The sequence below is a fragment of the Babylonia areolata genome, chromosome 30 (assembly GCF_041734735.1).
Source record: "Babylonia areolata isolate BAREFJ2019XMU chromosome 30, ASM4173473v1, whole genome shotgun sequence".
Lineage (NCBI taxonomy): Eukaryota > Metazoa > Mollusca > Gastropoda > Neogastropoda > Buccinidae > Babylonia > Babylonia areolata.
In genome coordinates this window covers 10,772,214-10,791,306 of record NC_134905.1, presented here as the reverse complement: position 1 = coordinate 10,791,306, position 19,093 = coordinate 10,772,214, and the positions used below count along the sequence as shown (strand labels likewise).

General features: G+C 41.1%; 1 protein-coding gene across 4 annotated transcripts in view; it reads right to left on the bottom strand.

Moving 5' to 3' along the window:
• LOC143275197 (mitogen-activated protein kinase kinase kinase kinase 4-like) overlaps positions 1 to 19,093 on the bottom strand; it is a 331,965-nt gene that overhangs the window by 192,837 nt on the left and 120,035 nt on the right. For all 4 annotated transcript variants that reach the window (XM_076579163.1, XM_076579166.1, XM_076579165.1 and 1 more), the window contains exons 16-18: positions 10,226 to 10,326; positions 2,522 to 2,688; positions 807 to 868 (exon numbers count right to left, since the gene is read on the bottom strand). In XM_076579163.1, the coding sequence (XP_076435278.1) occupies positions 807 to 868; positions 2,522 to 2,688; positions 10,226 to 10,326 (330 nt within the window). The remainder of the gene's footprint in view (positions 1 to 806; positions 869 to 2,521; positions 2,689 to 10,225; positions 10,327 to 19,093) is intronic.

The following is a 19,093-nucleotide window of genomic DNA, read 5'->3' as shown; positions in this document are numbered from 1 at the left end:
CATGCATATCTAATCTTCTGCGTGCGTATACACACGAAGGGGGTTCAGGTGTGTATATATATATATATATATGTGAATGTTATATGTCCATTTCCAGCTGCATGGCTCATCTGTTTAAAACTGCCTGTAATTGATCTTCTGGTGCCTGTGACAGTGTGGGTGTGTGCTTGTTTCTGTTTTGTGGGTGTGTTTTGAGTGAAGGGAGGAAGAGTGGGACTGATTTCTGGGTGGTGGTGTTGGGTTTTGCATTGTAATGTATGCGACTGGTTTTGGACATTCTAACTGGTTTGGGGGTGTTTACTATGGATACTGTGTTTAGTATGTACATTTGTCTGGTCATAATTTGTCATGTTTACTTATTTAGTTGGACCAATCTATAAGTTTTAATGGAGGATTTTAAGGAAAAAAACCCAGCTATTGTAACTGTAAACCACTTAGAGCAAAATCATTTGATTAGGCGCTATATAAACATTTTTATTATCATTATTAATTCTCAACTCCGTGGTATCTGGTTAAACATTAATGAGTACTACTCAAAGTGTTTTTTCCTATTTATTTTAGTATCTCACATGAACCCAGTAATCTATGATGGCGTTAAAGTACACTACTAGGGTGTTTAATCAAACCAGAAATATACAGTTTTAATACCCTTCAGACGTTTTTCTCTCAATAAACACACATAATTATACAAGTAATATACACACACTCTTACAAATACACAAAACTATTAACCAAATTCAACATACACAAACATCATCATGAAGCAAGCGTATATCTCTGTTCTCACCCAAACAGGAGAGTCTCACCTTCATGAATGATAATGGAAGACTGGGTCTCAAGAGTGCTTTCTCCAAATCCCTGAGCTGGGCTGTCAGAAAAAACACCACCATTTAGTTTACACCGATGAAATAATTCCAATCAGAATATGTTGCATATAGTTTAATCAAAAAATAGTCACAAACCAATCTAACAATGTTAAATCTTCAATAAAATTTAAATGACTAATTCAAAAACAAATCTAGCTCAATCACCCATGGAAAACATAAATCAGATATAAAGAAAAAATTAAAATATTCACTTCCCATACTCATACAAATTATTATTTTTCCCATGCACCTGAATTCTAACTATGACTTTCCTCATCCATAATCCCTCCCCCATCATCCATAACCCCTCCCCCAAACCTCTCTTAGCTTCTGAATTGAAATTCAGAGCCAATGTTACTCATGACAATGGCAATCATCTTGTTGTCACCATCAATATGACCAAATCCCCACATCAGCTGAATGACAATTCATGTCCTTACAATACTGATTTGTATTTTTCATAATTTTATTCAAATTAAATTGGTCCAGATAGATTGCTGCAGTACAATTTGCTGTTACCTGTTTTGTGAATAGTACACTACTGCTTTACAATCTGTTACCTGTTTGGGGGATGAATAATTTTCATTCATGTTTGGTATCTTGTGTTCAATCTTTCCTTTTTGATATTTACGTGGTTGTTCTATTTATAAAATCCTTGGGCTTATTTTCAAGATTAGGCATAAATGATCATAATAATGATAATAATAATAATAATAATAATAATATACCACTGCTTTGGAAATTGTTACATGTTTTATGAACAGTAAACTACTGCTTCGCTCTGTGACAGTATACTACCACTTTGTTATCTGTTACCTGTTTTGTGATCAGTATACTAGTCCCCATGGTGGGAAAACAAAACAGCAAATGACTGATGTTTCCTGTTGAAATTCTATATATATGTTTTTATCTCTTACCTTTTCATTTAACCCCTGCAGGGTTTTTAAAATGAATTCTTCGTCTTGTTTGGTGACTCACATTTGTCTACTTATTTACCATACACACAAAACTAAAACTTACCTATTTTCATTTTTTATGCACTCTGTAAAAACTCACGACAAATCATATTTCAAATTCTATCCACGAACAGCATAGGGAATCTAATTCTTGCAAACTTTGATGCCTTCCATTCCCAGACACATATTTATACACATACTGCTCTGTGCTATATCACATCAGCTTGCTTCAGAAATGTTTCATTTCTCTTTTACCCCCATATATCCATGTGATTGTACCATTTTTACACATCCATATATATATATATATATATATATATAGAGAGAGAGAGAGAGAGAGAGAGAGAGAGAGAGAGAGAGAGAGAGAGAAAATAAATTTATAACAATTACATGCACATTTCTGAAGAAAAAAAAAATCTGAAATCAGACAAGCAAGTGAAATTGATTACCTAAAGATACCATAAACTGAGTAAGTTAAAAAAAAAAAAAAAACATTTTTAAGGTTATATCATTATTACCATCATATGTAGTCACACACACACACACACACACACATATATATATATATATATATATATATACACACACACACACACACACACACACACACATTCACACAGAAACAAGTTAACATGTACACAGACATAAACACGCATTTACACACACACACATACACACACACAAAGTCAATCCCCTCACAAAGGTCTAGCAGGTTCCGATGCGGGCAGAGTGCCGTCTCTGTGGATCTCCTCCTCATCCTCCTCATCTTCATCCTCATCCTCATCATCGTCCTCCACAATCACCGCTTTGGCCTCCCTCTCCTCTGCACCCATTCTGTGCAGGTGAGCTGCCAGCCTGTCCAGGTCCTGAAATATAGTGCAGGATACTAACAATACATGTTCTGCACTACCTTTCTGTTCTAATGTATATGCGTGTTACTCTCAAGAGAGAGCAACACTGAAAACATAATCTGCTGCTGCTTGAGGAAAATTGTTGTCTGCTGAAACATATTCGTTTCCTCAATTGAGCGAGTGGAGTCAATCTAAATCACCTACCCCTCTTGTTTCACTTTGTTTACACTGTGGGCCTGTCAAAATGTGTTTTGAAGCTGGGGTTAGGAACTCTTGTGTGAAAGCCACTGATCATGAGGATTTTGTGCCAAACTGTTGCTGGGTGCTCCTACTTATTTTGCCTATTGTGGTCAATGGGTCCCTACTTGGGCAATGCTAGGAAGTAAACAGGTTTTGCTGATGTTTATTATTCAAAGGCAAATATCTCGGTTTTATCAAAATGACACAATCTGCTCTTCAATCTAAATGACATATAATGATGGCATACAAGATCACTGGATCAGCACAGAACAGGTGATCTTGAGAAACGCACTTTCATTATCAGGATGGATGTTATCAACACATGATGATGTCTTCTGATTTTGTCATCAGTCACATCGGCAGTGTCCCAATTTGAATTGTATTTTTCTTCTTTTCATGCGAGCATTTATTCTTATAATGCTTGAGCTTATTTTGCCCAGATGGCAGCTAAGGTCATGGCCTGACATCTACTGCAGGCGGTCCCGGCCACAGACTCGAGCAACATTGATTTTGTCACTATATTTGTCAGCTTTGAAGGCTCTTCTTTTCAACATGCACCAGGACAGTAGGCATGCCTGCATTCCTCAATCAGTGGAAGCATCTGTGCTTTATTAAGGCTTTATTTTTAATTTCATGACTATTTCCTTGACTTCAGCCATAATTCCATTACTTTCCGGTCCTGGAAAATTACACTTTCAAATTCCATGACCTCTCAGGATTTCCATGACATATACGTTCCCTGTAAACTTAAAGGCTGGTAGACTGACTGATTGACAAGTTAATTAATTTATCTGTTGGTCTATTGATTGATTGGGTTCACTGGTTAATCACCGACTACTGATAAAATGGTTTGATGGATTATTTAGATTCCCTTTGGATTCCTATTTGGATGTCTTTTCACTTATGCAAATTAATTATGTGCATACTTTTTGTTTCTTTGTTTGTTTGTTTTTTGTTGTTTCGTTTAGTTTTTTCAAGCTGATGAGGCTGAGGGCAGAGTGATAGTCCACCAGTCATGAGACAGTGCCCTACTCTGTGTGATGAACCCCCATCCATCATTCGCCCAAATGGTCGCAGTAAACAAAACTGTTCTTATTCACTGAGATCAGGGAGTTTGTTTGCCCAAAGAAAGATCTGGACTGTCCTCAGCCTGTCGGCCTCATTTTTTTCAAAGACCCCATCCTAATCTCTGCCTCCTTCTCCCAGTCTGCCAAAACCATCTACCAGTCAGACCACACCACCCTCCTCCAGGACTGTGGGCAGACCAAAGAGAAGCAATATAACCAGGACCACAGAAGAAAATTTACATGTGACTCACTGACTGAATTGTGTTCCAGGTTAAATTTGAGTGAATTAAACTGCGGAATACTGTTATGTTTTGTTATTTTGTGTTGTCACCTTCCTCTCTTCAAGAACAGTGTTATACAGGTATTCTCAGATGTGTCACCACAGGAATGACACAGTTATCACACATGTATTTACACACACACACACACACACACACACAGACACACACACACATATATATATATATATATATATATATATAAATATAAAATAAATAAAAACAAAGTTGAAAACCAACACCTATTTTGTTATACAAAAAAATAACATCTGAAATTTCGCTGCCACCTGGCAGCTTGGTCACAGACTACACTTATATATATATATACATGACAGCTGGTAACATGGATGCCAGTACTACCTGTCACAGGGTTGAATTCCTGGTGACTAAACCAGCACCCCCACAAATTCCTGGCGACTAAACCAGCACCCCCACCAGTCCTCTCAGGAGGATGGTGAGCAGGGTGACTAGACACCCTGGTGGAAATAAATGACCCATCAAAGGGCGCCAGCTCTGGAGAGCTACCTGCGGCCACCTAGCCAAGGGAGTAAACCCTGACAGAAAATCCGATGTGGGGCCCCTAAGGCAGTTGGACGGCAAACTTTGTCACTTTCCGGCAGCTCCTGCAGCCGCGTTGGCACCAAAACGTAACAGCCTTGCTGTTCCTTTGGATCTGTCAGCGAGGTGGAGAGGGGGGACAGGCTGCATGGGCAACAGCCTGTCTTCCATATTACACTGCCCAGGCTTATATCAGTCCATCCATCCACAAACACCTTGCACCTAAAACCTGGAGAGGACACTCCAGCTTCACTACTAGCACTAGCGTCGGAACAACACGTGAAGCAACAGTTACCGGTTATAAGTTAGCGCTCAATTGGCGTAGAGCCAACGCCAGGGGTTGTTTCTGACGGTGGGAGGGACCCTTGTGTCCCACTGGACAGCTACCGCCCGCCCAAGCTGGGCAGCCCCCAGCCACGACCTGCCTTCTTCTATGGGTGTATGAGGATTAGGAGAATATCCGACAAGCAGGTCGTTAATTTCCACACCAGGCAAAAAGAAAACTTCAAGAAACGGATCAACAATGAAACTGGCCTGTTGGAATGTCCTGGACAATGATGCCTGGGCTCTCCCAAGATCTGCAAGACATCAGCGACACCAGAAAGACAGCCGTCATAAACAGTGAGCTGAAGAGACTAAATGTGGACATTGCCACTCTGCAGGAAACACGGCTGGCTGACTCAGGAACACTAAAGGAGAGGGACTACACCTTCTTCTGGCAAGGAAAGAGCTCTGATGCCCCAAGAGAGTACGGAGTAGGCTTTGCAGTCAGGAACAGCCTGCTGAACATGATCGAACCAGGCAGCGGCGGTTCAGAACGACTCCTGACTCTCCGCCTCAAAACCTCCGAAGGCTATGTCACTCTCGTCAGCGCATATGCTCCAACACTGTCCGCCTCTCCAGACACCATGGATGAGTTCTACGAAAATCTCGCATCAACCATAAGGAACATCCCCAGGACAGAACAACTTGTTCTCCTGGGCGACTTCAATGCCAGAGTGGGTGCAGACAACGATTCGTGGCCCTCCTGTCTCGGTTCCTTTGGAGTGGGGAAAATGAATGAGAATGGACAGCGACTACTTGAGTTTTGTATCTGCCATGAACTGTGCATCGCCAACTCCTTCTTCAAGACGAAGCCCCAACACAAAGTCTCCTGGAGGCACCCGCGCTCAAAACATTGGCATCAACTGGATCTGATCCTAGTAAGATGAGCTGCCATCAAAAACCTTCTCCACACTCGCTCTTACCACAGCGCAGACTGTGACACAGACCACCTCTGGTATGCTGCAAGATCAGACTGCAACCAAAGAAGTTCCACTACTCAAAGAAACAAGGGAACTCTCGCACTGACATCAGCAAGATGTCTCAGCCAGACCTTGTAGAACAGTTCGCAGAGGCCTTTGAGAGAGAATTTGATGCATTTCAGCCCAGAGATACAGAATGCTGCTGAAAGAGGCAACATCCGAAGGATGTATGATGGTATCAAGAAGGCACTGGGACCAACACTGAGCAAGACTGCCCCCCTCAAATCCCCTACTGGGGAAGTAATCAACGATCCTAGCCAGCTAAGATGGAGAGATGGGCAGAACACTACTCCAACCTCTACTCCACAGAAAACATGATGTTCAACCCAGCCCTTGATGCCATCAAGTGCATGCCGGTCATGGAAGAACTTGACGCAGAGCCAACTGAGGACAAACTCAGCAAGGCCATTAACATCCTGACATCAGGCAAGGCACCTGGCAGTGATGGAATTCCCCCAGACCTCATTAAACACTTCAAGACTACTCTTCTGCATCCTCTGCACACAGTCCTTTGTCAATGCTGGAATGAGGGAGCTGTACAGCAGGACATGAGGGACACCAAGATTATCACCCTCTACAAAAACAAGGGTGAAAGGAGCAACTGCAACAACTACAGAGGCATCTCACTTCTCAGCATTGTAGGCAAAGTCTACACTCGGGTCCTCCTAATTCACCTGCAGAAACTGGCCGAACGCGTTTACCCGGAATCACAGTGCGGTTTCTGAGCAGAGAGATCCACAGTAGACATGATCTTCTCCCTTCACCAAATCCAGGAGAAGTGCAGAGAGCAGAGGATGCCCCTGTATGTCGCATTCATTGACCTCACCAAGACCTTTGACCTAGTCAGAAGAGAAAGCCTTTTCAGGGCTCTTCGAAAGATCGGCTGCCCCCCAAAAACTGCACAGCTTGATTGAGTCCTTCCACTCCAACATGAAAGGGACGGTGCAGTTTAATGGTAACCTCTCCAAGCCCTTCGACGTACACAGCGGTGTCAAACAAGGCTGTGTCCTCGCCCCCACCCTATTTGGAATCTTCTTTGCTCTTCTCCTGAGACATGCGTTCAGCACAGCGCAAGAAGGGATATACCTGCGGACCAGATCAGATGGCAGGCTCTTCAATCTCGCCCGCCTCAGAGCAAGGACTAAAGTCCATGAAGCCCTCATCAGAGACATGCTCTTTGCTGACGATGCCGCAGTTGTGACCCACACCCAGCGGGACTTGCAGTCACTAATGGACCGCTTCTCCCAGACCTGCAAAGATTTCGGTCTGACCATCAGTCTCAAGAAGACAAATGTCCTAGGCCAAGACATGCCATCTCCACCAGCCATCACCATTGATGACTACGAGCTTGAAGCCATCCATCAATTCACTTACCTTGGGTCCACCATCACCGACAACCTCTCCCTCGACACCGAGATCGACAAGAGGATCGGGAAGGCAGTCACAACGCTAGCCCGCCTCACACAAAGAGTGTGGACAAATCCCAAGCTGACCATGAAGACAAGGATGGCTGTATACAATGCCTGCGTCCTCAGCACCTTGCTGTATGGCAGTGAGGCGTGGACCACACATGCTCGTCAGGACAAAAGGCTCAATACCTTCCACCTGAGAAGCCTACGGCGCACACTCGGCATCTCCTGGCAAGACAAGGTGACAAACACCGAAGTCCTGACGTGCTGGCCTCCCGACCATGTATACCATGTTGAGACAGTGTTGGCTGTGCTGGCTGGGCCACGTTCGCCACATGGAAGATGGCTGCATCCCAAAAGACATCCTTTTTGGAGAGCTCGCCACGGGGCAGAGAAGCATCGGCCGCCCACAGCTGAGATACAAAAACGTTTGCAAATGTGACATTAAGGTGCTTGAGATCAACACTGAGTCCTGGGAGGACCTTGCAGATGACCACAACAGACGGAGAAGCACTCTCAAGAATCAGCTACAGATTGGTGAGGAGAAACTGTCAGCTGTTGCAGCAGAAAAGCGAGCTCGCAGAAAAGGGACAGCAGCCGACAGACCAGCATCAGCTTACACATGTGATCGCTGCAACAGAGACTGTCTCTCATGCATCGGTCTCTACAGTCACAGGCGACACTGCTTGGTCCAAGCAGACAGCCCAATTAGACATTAGGTCATGTTGGAGTGGAAGGACTCAAGCTGTGCAGTTTGAGGGGACAGCCGATCTTTCGAAGAACCCTGAAAAGGCCATCTTTGCTGACTAGGTCAAAGGCCTTGGTGAGGTCAATGAATGCGACATACAGGGGCATCCTCTGCTCTCTGCACTTCTCCTGGATTTGGCGAAGGGAGAAGATCATGCCTACCGTGGATCTCTCTGCTCGGAAGCCTCCCTGTGATTCCGGGTAAACGCGTTCGGCCAGTTTCTGCAGGCGAATTAGGAGGACCCGAGCATAGACTTTGCCTACAATACTGAGCAGTGAGATGCCTCTGTAGTTGTTGCAGTCGCTCCATCCACCCTCGTTTTTGTAGAGGGTGATAATCTTGGTGTCCCTCATGTCCTGCTGTACAGCTCCCTCATTCCAGCACTGACAAAGGACTGTGTGCAGAGGATGCAGAAGAGCAGTCTTGAAGTGTTTAATGAGGTCTGGGGGAATTCCGTCGCTGCTAGGTGCCTTGCCTGGTCAGGCTGTTAATGGCCTTGCTGAGTTTGTCCTCAGTTGGCTCTGCGTTCTTCCATGACCGGCATGCACTTGATGGCACTGAGGGCTGAGTTGGACACCATGTTTTCTGTGGAGTAGAGGTTGGAGCAGTGTTCTGCCCATCTCTCCATCTGCTGGCTAGGATCGTTGATCGTCTAACTCGGAATTCTCTCTGCTTTCAGATAAAACTATAATCTCATTTAGTGAATTCTGACCATTATCCATGATGTTCACAAATTATCTTGATGTACTGCTCCAGTAAAAAGATCTTGGTTTCTGTCAATTTTTGCACTTAATGCATCCCTCTCAAACTGATGTTAAAATGTGTTTAATGAAGAACAGAAGTGATCAGTACACTGCTAAGTCTAAATATATCAGCAAAAGTGTGACTGAAACATTGCAAAAATGAGCTATAGCATAATAATGACAAAATGTTTTTTTCAATGTCTCTTTAATGTATGATGTGACATTGAATTTTGTATGAATATATCCTACACATGACTCATTTAACAATATCCTCTCTAAATCATCAGTGACTTGGAGAAATGCAAAAACGTGGGGATGTGTTTCACCACATTAAGAATAAATCCCATAATATCTATTGCCTGCAAGACACACATTTTAATGCAAAACTGGAAAAATGGGTAAATTCAGAATGGGGGTATACTTGGGTTTTTGCTCATTTATCTTTCAAATGCAACAGGGGTAGCAATTTTGTTCAATAACAATTTTGAATTTTAAGTGAAGAACATAAGAAAGGGTCTAAATGGAAATCATATTATGCTATTAATAACAATAATGGAAATGGATATCCTTCTTGTTAATATTCTTGATATGCAGACCAAATGAGGATAAATCAAATCAAATTATGGTGCTAAGAGTAGGTATGCCTGGCCAAATTTTCAGATTCAGAGCAGAAGCCTCATATTTGCAAGCATGAAAGAGTGCAATAAAGTAAGAAACCTCTCCAAATTTCAAAGCTATATCTCAAAAACTCTTTGGGGTATTAAGTTGTGAATTAAAATAAAAATAAAAATAAATAAAAATTAAAAAATCGGCGATTCAGCAAATTCACAAATCCAGTGGGTTTGTGTGTGGATAAAAATATGCACAGTGCCTTCATATACATAATTACCTCTGCACAATTTCATGTGGTGCTGTCTTTCTTTGCTGAAAACACTCATTAACACTAATTACTCTATGTGGAGAGTCTCCATGCCTAAAAACTTGCCAAAAACCTAGCTTTGCTCCAAAAGAGCAAGTTAACAGGAAGCTGAGCCATGCAGTACTTTTGACAGAGTGAACAGAACCTATGTTAGCATCACAAAAGTTTTTGTTTTTTTTAAAATTGTGTGACAGTGCCCTTACACAGAATTAATAATAAATGATGGTTGCTGCACTGAGTAGGCTATTTCATGAGGAAGAGCTGAAAAAAGTTAAAAAATACAAACATCTGTTTTGTTGACTGGTCCTCCAAACATGCCCGATGACTTGGGGTTTGGCTGCATAGGCCGTCCTGCATTGGATGTGGGGTTCTGTGGGTCTGGCATCACTGGGACACACACACACACACACACACACACACAAATATCTTTACCAAAAATGTATCATTTTAACATTTCAGGTCCACAAGCATAAAGACGAAAGTGATGAATAATGAATAAAACACATGTGCATTTTTGGTCAATAGCTCCAAAAAATGCACACTTCTGTTAACTCTACTAAAGTTCAGATGATAACCTCCTCTGAATGTCAAACTAAAGAAAACACTCATACCCTGTTCGTTTTACACATTTAACTGATATCATCATCACCAATAAAGCCACATTCCCAAAACATGAGTTTAAGTGCATGTGCACATTAATCAACTGAGGTTCCTGATTTGTGAACTTTCAGCTTCCAACCAAAATATCAAAATTAATAAATAAGCGCTTTTTTACCCACCAACATAAAAAAACCCTCAAAATTCAACAGGCTTTCTTTCTTAACTCAAAGCAAACAGCGCAGCAAAGACTGCTCATACAATCCAGCCCAGAAAGCAGACCCTCTGCCCCTTTCTTTCCTCTCACAACTCTTCCCTGGATAAAGACATCAAGTTATGACACGAAATCTTTCAATCACACCTTCATACTTCCACAGCCTTCATTTTGTCATTCATCATCAGAAAACATCAATCCATCAAAATCATAAACCATAACCATGAAAACAAACTGTTTAGCAAACTCAGTTTTATATGAAACAATTTTATTAAAAAAAACACAAAAAAAACCAAAAAAAAACCAATGCCTCACTCACTTGAACCATTCAGTGCCAGAGAATTAAAAAACAGAAAATAAAAAAATAGAAAATAAAAGTGCCCTCCCCTTGTCAGGGAATTTTGAGGATTCAAGGGTAATAAATATATATATATATATATATATATATTATTCAATTCTATTACAAAAAATATATGAGATACAGAAGCTAATAAAATGTTTATGTGATGGAAAATGAATGTATATAAGGATTCTGATTCTGAACTTTTTACCCATTTATTTTGATAGCATTTCAAAGTGATGTTCATAATTTCTGTGCATCAAAAAAGTCTATTTCCACCTCAATAAAATGACACTGAAAAAGAAAACAAAATACAATTGGAAATAACATACTTATACTCAGATTATACCTGTAGATGAAAACAAAACGGGTTATATGTTTATGATAATAATTGCAACTCTTGTAGACATCTAAGAGAATACCTGTCTTAACAATGACAAACAAGGGTTCTGTCCAGATAAAAATTCGATAATTCTCAGTAACTGAACAATAAAGCTTTTCTTTTTTTTCCCTTTTTTTTTTTTTTATTTTTATTTTTTTTTTATTATTCCCCACCCACCCTCCCCCACCAAAGAGCATTTCCCCCCTTTAGAGAGGAAATCTCTTTGATGATACTTTCTCCCTCCAGGTTGCAATTGAGCTGAGAAAGTGCCTGCTGTGCATCCAGTCTGTCTGCTCTACAAAGGAGTCGGTCAACTGATCAGTGACAAAAAAAATAAAAAAATAAAATAAAATAAAATTAAAATAAAAACACGAGATTCCCATCCATTGTCTGTCAACCCTGTGTTTTACGAAAATCTTGGATTATTCGTTGTTGTCCAGTTCTTGCTAGATGAACACTGAAAAACAGTGCACTGAAGTCATGGCCATGCCCCTTTCCAAAACCCTCTTGTCTGGTCTTCAAACTATCATCTTACAACACTCCACTCTCTCTCCTCCCCCTCTTCTAAAACCATGTGAAAGTACTGCACCCTTACTGTCAGTCATTGTCATCTGCTCAGAACTGACTTCTGATTGGACAGAAGGACTGGACAAAGTGTTGAACATTGCTGTCATTTTCATTGTCATCATTCAATTCAAACCAATCATCAGACAAGATAGATGCATCTCACATCATTATTAACATAAATAATTATCTGCACAGCCTGCAAAATCTGTTGACTGGGACCACTGTCTTAGCTGGACAATGTTCCTGCCACTCCTTTTGCATATGAAGTCCAGTCAGCGAAACGTTATTGTGAAGAAAAGGGTCCTCCATCTGACATGTTCATTCAGTTAGTATGTTTATAATCCAGACACATCAAACTAACCATACAGATTCTGTCTGTGTCCACTGAACCAAACTCCAATGAAGGAAAAATCAGAATAGTTGCAGGACATCTTGAAGGCACCATGGCAACATTTTGTGTAGGACATCAGCTGACGTCTTACTGGCACTGAATGGGTAGAGTAAAACTACAATCCATAATCAACCACAATAAATCTTTAGAAATTAAATAAATAAAACCCCAAAATCTTATTCAATAATCACAAATCTTAAGAAATGAAAGAAATTGCCAACTCAACAATTAATGTTTTTAACAGCAATCTCTGAACAACTGAATTAACAATACTTTGCTTACTTTAGAATTTTAAATACCTACAGATACATGCTTCACACAGACCAATAGTCATCAACATGAACAAGTGTGTACATATATAAATCACAATGAGAACAGATCAGAAACTATTTCAGATTAGGACAATACCATGCAGACGAGAAAAAAGATTAGTCAAATGTTCTGCACAGTATTTATAATTTCAATACCAAGTTAGCAAAGAACTTCAACAAGCACTGCATTGCTGTGAAAACTCCAACCTCATGGCGTTTCAGCGAAGACACAGACCTTCAGTTGTCAACATGCCAACATGCACTGCAGTTACAAACTGGCACACCCAACTCCATTTTCAAGCAAAAGCTGCAGCTTTTGACAAGCATTAGTTTTATGTTTGCTGTACATACCACATATTTCATATTAAACATGTTGCAATAGCTTTCTGTACACACTGCTCTTCAACTCAATTTCTGTGACAACCAACAGATTTCACAAAGCAGCCTGACCTGATGCAGACAGGCTGCAATGAGTCTGTGCTACTTTCAGTTCATCCGAAAGAATAAAACTGAAGTTTAAGAACTGTGTATGTGCATGTGAAAATGGTGTGTGTGTGTGTGTGTGTGTCTGTGAAGGTAAAATCTATTCTATTCTATATATATATATATGTGTGTGTGTGTGTGTGTGTGTGTGTGTGTGTACATGCCTGTGTACCAACCAATATGTGCAGGTGTGAGTGCTCATGTGTGTGTAGATCTGCACATAAATATGTGCTTGGAGGTGTGGCCTACTGTACTTCAGGATTCAAAACCATGACATTCTACCTTGGATAATTCTTTGCAAAAGTAGATCTACTTGCCGAACATTTTGCACATAAAACTTCAATAAATGCAAGAAGGCACACAAAAAGTTGTAAATCGTAATACTTACTGAATGCCCTGCACATTTAATTATTTATTCCATTTCATTCAAACCCTTCCATTGTCTTGTTGAACACAGCAGTTTCCACAGGTACTGGCATTCGCCAAGATACATTTTCAGAAGACGTTTTCTTCTTCCACCTTTTTTTCTCCTAACAAAATTGCACACCCTCAATGGCTTTCAAAAGTGGAGTTTGAACTATACACCCTGTTTGGTGATACATACTAACAACATCAAACTGATGCAAACTAGGCCTGTTGGTTTGCTCTGTTTGCAGAGATGCCAACCCATGTCAAGTGTTTGTAGGAACAATCAGGAAATTTGGTAGGAATATTTTGATTTTGGTAGAATCACTCGGACTGAGCCACATCAGCGAATGCACATTTTATCTACAAGGCATAAAAACACTTGGGCCTACCTGCTACCCGGAGCAACTACTACCAGAGGCTGTTTGCAATTGTTACATTCTGTCTGTTTTCCACTGTCCAGTCTCTAATTGGTGCTCTGTTTATACTTCCTCAGGTGGTCACCTGAGAGAAGCATACTGTAGCAAGTGTCAGTCAATGACCTATGTATTCTTGAGATTTTTTCTTTATGTCCTGGTTGGCAATCTCCACCTCTGCTCTAAAGTGTGTGTGTGTGTGTGTGTGTGTGTGTGTGTGTGTGTGTGTGTGTGTGTGTATCACATTCACTGTATGTGTATTTGTGTGTGTGTGTATGTGTATTTTATGTGTGTTCTCTGTGTGTGTGTGGTGTGTGTGTCACATTCACTGCATGTGTGTGTGTGTGTGTGTGTGTGAGACGTTCACTCTGTGTGTGTGTGTGTGTGTGTGTGTGTGTGTGAGAGACATTCACTCTGTGTGTGTGTGTGTGTGTGTGTGTGTGTGTGTGTGATATGATTTAGCCATGTTCTTTCTTGTTCAGGCAAACGATCAAGCGGATTGGTCCAATCAATGCTGTTTCAATGTAAACACACATGCAATTAGCTGAACATCATCACATGAGACCAAGGTTAGTAGTCTGCCCTGGCCTCATGATCAACAGGCCCAAAGTGTATTGGTAATGTTACAACAGGAAAGCATAAAACCATGCTATGTTGTCGAAAATGAACTTGTCCGAACAATTTTGATGTTGGTGTAACGTCAAAACAAACTGCGACTGAACGTAACTAAAAACGCTGAAATCGTAACAGTTGTGTTGTGTTTGGCTAAATTTTGCAGCTAAGACAGTAATAAGACTCCCAGCCAAGTCCACCCTGCTCTAACTAGTCATGGCTACAAGCAATGACTCATTACAAGCCCAGCAAGACCACCCCATGTGAACTACAGCAGAAACTGTGGGGATGGACTGGTGGGCATTTGAGTTTGACATGGTAAGCATAAATCACCAAATATGGAGTATAATTCAAACTCCTTATTTTGGTGTCATATACTGTACCACACTGAACTGATGCAGAATTCAAACCAAAAGGAAGAGGGCAACGCCTACTGGTTCACATGGGGACCCTTTGTAACGGGAACAGCTGTGTTAGCTGTGACAAAGAAAAGCCCCTTTGTACCATTTGCCCTGATCATATGGAAATCCCAGAGGAAGAAATTCATGAAGGGATTTTTCATGACTGCCAGAAGGCTGTCATGCCTCCAAAACAAGTCACAGAGGTACAGAGTGCTGAAGAGTGACCAAAGTTGCAATTACCAGCACCTCATATGCTCTGGGATTCAAACAGCTAAGATCTCTGTGAGCTTGAGAGTAGGCTCTGAAAATGAACTGCAAAACCCATCCAGAAATGGTACCTGCAGCAATGTCTTTCTTGTAATTCTCATTAATGGAAATGAGACCCCTCTAAGAGGAATGTCTATTATGAAACCTATCCCAGAAGTATTTAATGCACTAAACTGGACAAAGATGCCTATCCTCATCTTCCATTGCTAAAATATCACACAAGGATGTGATGCTCAGCAAGAGGGTACCTTGGGGTCCTGGTTATTGGCTAAAAAAACAAAAAAACCAGGAGGAAATGGAGTGTGGTGGAACCATCCCTGTGGAAGACCATGTCTTGAGGCAATCCACAAAGACCATGACTATTATTTTCCTATGTCAGCCTGTGGACATCAAAATGAGAGAAGAGAGGCAAGGCCTTCAAGACACACTTGTGATACACTTTAAAAAAAATCTAATGTGTTCTGTATTTGTTATTATAAAGCTTCGGGTTAAAAAAAAAAGAAAAAAAAAGTCCTAACCAGATTCGAACCCCGCATGTTCGGGTGAGAAGAAACTGTCTTACCCATTACACTATCGTGGCTCCTTAACTGACGTTCTAAAATATAATATTTTAACATACTTTTTTAAAGGGCAATAAATCAATTGCAGTATTCACAGTGAGAACGCTGTTTAAATCATATTATTCTGGTGTATCTTGGGCATTCAAAAAATCTTTAAGGGCAATTAAAAATTCTTTTTAAGTCCCCGTCGCAATCACACTGCAACATTTAGCCATTTTCTCTAGATCTAGATAGATGTATAAGTTTAGTTACACCCGCCGGGAATGTAGTACGAAACGGTCGATTCAATTTCTCTTTTATGTTCATTCTAGTTTTATAGTTTTAAAGTTGATATAAAAATTTAGTATTTTGTTAAACTAATAACATGTAGAGCCAAGTCCCCTAGCATTAATTACAGATTAATTTCCCTTTATTACTATCTGCACTAAAACGTTTGCAAAATAAATAAAACTTCCATGCTTAGCAAAAGAAGTTCCTGTTTGAGCAAAAAATGATAATAATGACTGCTCTTGTTGTTGTGTCAGAATATCAGATCAAAGCGCCAAGTTTAGAGAATACAAAAAACATAAATATAACAGTAAATGCAGTTTGCATATAATTAGGCTTCTTTTTTATTTTTTTGTGCCCATCCCAGAGGTGCAATATTGTTTTAAACAAGATGACTGGAAAGAACTGAATTTTTCCTATTTTTATTCCTAATTTGGTGTCAACTGACAAAGTATTTGCAGAGAAAATGTCAATGTTAAAGTTTACCACGGACACACACACACACACACAACCGAACACCCGGTTAAAACATAAGACTCACTTTGTTTACACAAGTGAGTCAAAAAGCAGTCTTGAGGGAGAGGAAGCTGAAAGAAATGGAGGCTACTGGCTCATACAGTTCCTTTCAAATGAAATCTAGCACAAGGAACATCCCACTGAGAAACTCTCCTTGGGTTTCTGCATTCCTGAAGCGAAGTGCTCCAAGAGACCTCTCTGAGAAGGAAATATGCTTCAATGAAAGGCCTCCTAGCTGCCTGGCAGTGGTGCAGTTAGCAGATCTACAGCCACACACCATTCTGGTTGACATGCTGAGCCCTGTGAAGCAATGCACCAGAGAGTTTGCAAGCTGCATGCCAAGAGGATTGGTAAGGGAAGGTCATGAGCCACACACCACTCCAACCGTTTTCTACAGCAAATGTCATATAAAGAGTCAGTCCCTTATCTCATTGCCTCTGTAACTCAGGACTGGAGGTCAATGGGCATTCCAACCTGCTTTTACCACCTTGGACTGGATCAGAAATGGATGAAATGCATAGGTGATCAGGTTGCTACAGTCAGAGACAGAGCACCAACTGCCCAAGCTTCTGGGTCTGATACCAGAGAGACATAAATCAGGAGTCTCTTGTTGAACCTCAAGCAAAGCAGTCCAAAATCAGTCAAAACCAGAAATCCCACACACCCTGAAGGGCGTCTTCATCTAGAGTCCATTCCACGTGGAGGACACTAACTAAGAACAAACTAAAGTTAAATGATGATAAAACTCAAGTGATGATTATTTCCTCTGCAAGAATGTCCTCATCTACTTCTTTTCCTGCCTCTATTGTGGTTGGTGATGCCACAGTTCAGTTTTCTAAATCAGCAAGGAACCTTGGAGTCATTCTTAATTCAAATCTCACCATGCATACTCAGGTAGTAAATCTGATATACATAGTCAATTGTGAACTTCGCTGCATCAACTCCATCCATCAGTACCTTTCAGTTGAAACTACAAAAACTCTTTTTTCTGCTTTTGTGCTGTCATAAATCGACTACTGTAATTCTCTTCTCATATGGTGTCCACACAGTCTTCTTCAGTGAATTCAAAAACTTCAAAACAATGCTGCCCATCTGACTCTCAGAGTCCCACGCACTGATCACATTTCTCCCCACCTCCGCACTCTACACTGGCTCTCCACTGAAGTGAGAATTAAATACAAAGTTGCGTTTCTCTGTTATTCTGCTTTCTACTCCGTAGGACCTACATATCTTTCTTACCTTATCAGTGTTTACACTCCCTCAAGAAATCTCTGCTCTTCCTCTGACTGTTACCTTTTGAAACTGTCAATACAACAGGGATCAGGTTCGACATCGGTCATCGGTCATTGACGCATTTAATTTTGAAATGACCTATTGTTTTTCAAGTTGCCAGGTCACATGACTTATTGTTTTTATGACCAGTCGGTCAACCAAAGTAACCATCTCTCTCTCTCTCTCTTTAACGATCGCGATCGCTTTGTCGTCTGCTCCTACAGGAAATGACTATAAACTGGTTTATTAAAATACGGATCCGTGACGAAACGAAATCCGAAACGAATCTTTATCGCTGCCTTTCGCGAGCTTCGGCGAGAAGAATTGGCGTTCCCACTTTTGCATTAACCATTAGCCCGGGACGGGTGATATTTGACCTATTGATTTTCAAAATGACCTATTGATTTTATGTTCTTCCGGTCATATGACCTATTGTCTATTGAACCCAACCTGATCTCTGATACAAGAACCTTTGGTGAACGTTCTTTCTTCTTTGCTGCTCCTCATATCTGGAACAACTCCCTCATCATATTCAGGCATCTGATTCTATCTCTGCTTTTTGCTCATCACTAAAATCACATCATTTAAAACCCATCAATAAGTACTCTCAGCTTCCTTGTTCTCCAACACCACCCATGTCAGCTCTATTTGGATGCATAATTGGTGGGAAAGGGAGGGGGGGGGGGGGGGGTTCAGGGGTAGGGGAGGGGTTTTAAGAAAGAATGGTAATGAATGATTTATGTAATTTGTAATATTTTTCTTTCATGTAAATCTGTCAGCACTCTCAGCTTCTTTGTTCTCCAACACCACCCATGTCAGCTCACTTTGGATGTATGCAGAGTGGGAAAGAGAGAGTGGAGAGGGGGTTGGGGGGTTGAGAAAGAGTGGTCATGAATGATTTATGTAATTTGTAACATTTTTCTTTCATGTAAAGCACCCTGAGCTCTTGTAGAGAAAGGGTGCTATATAAATGTACATTATTGATACTATTATTATCATAGGGGAACCGAGCAGCACAAGGTCCCACCCCCAGGCGCCAGTTTACCGAGGCGTTCAACCTGACAAATGGTTGGTTCCATCAGTCAGGGCAGCATGTCCTGCCATGCAGGAGGTGCTGGGCTGAGCCCTGTGGGGGGGAAGGGCGGGAGGTTGT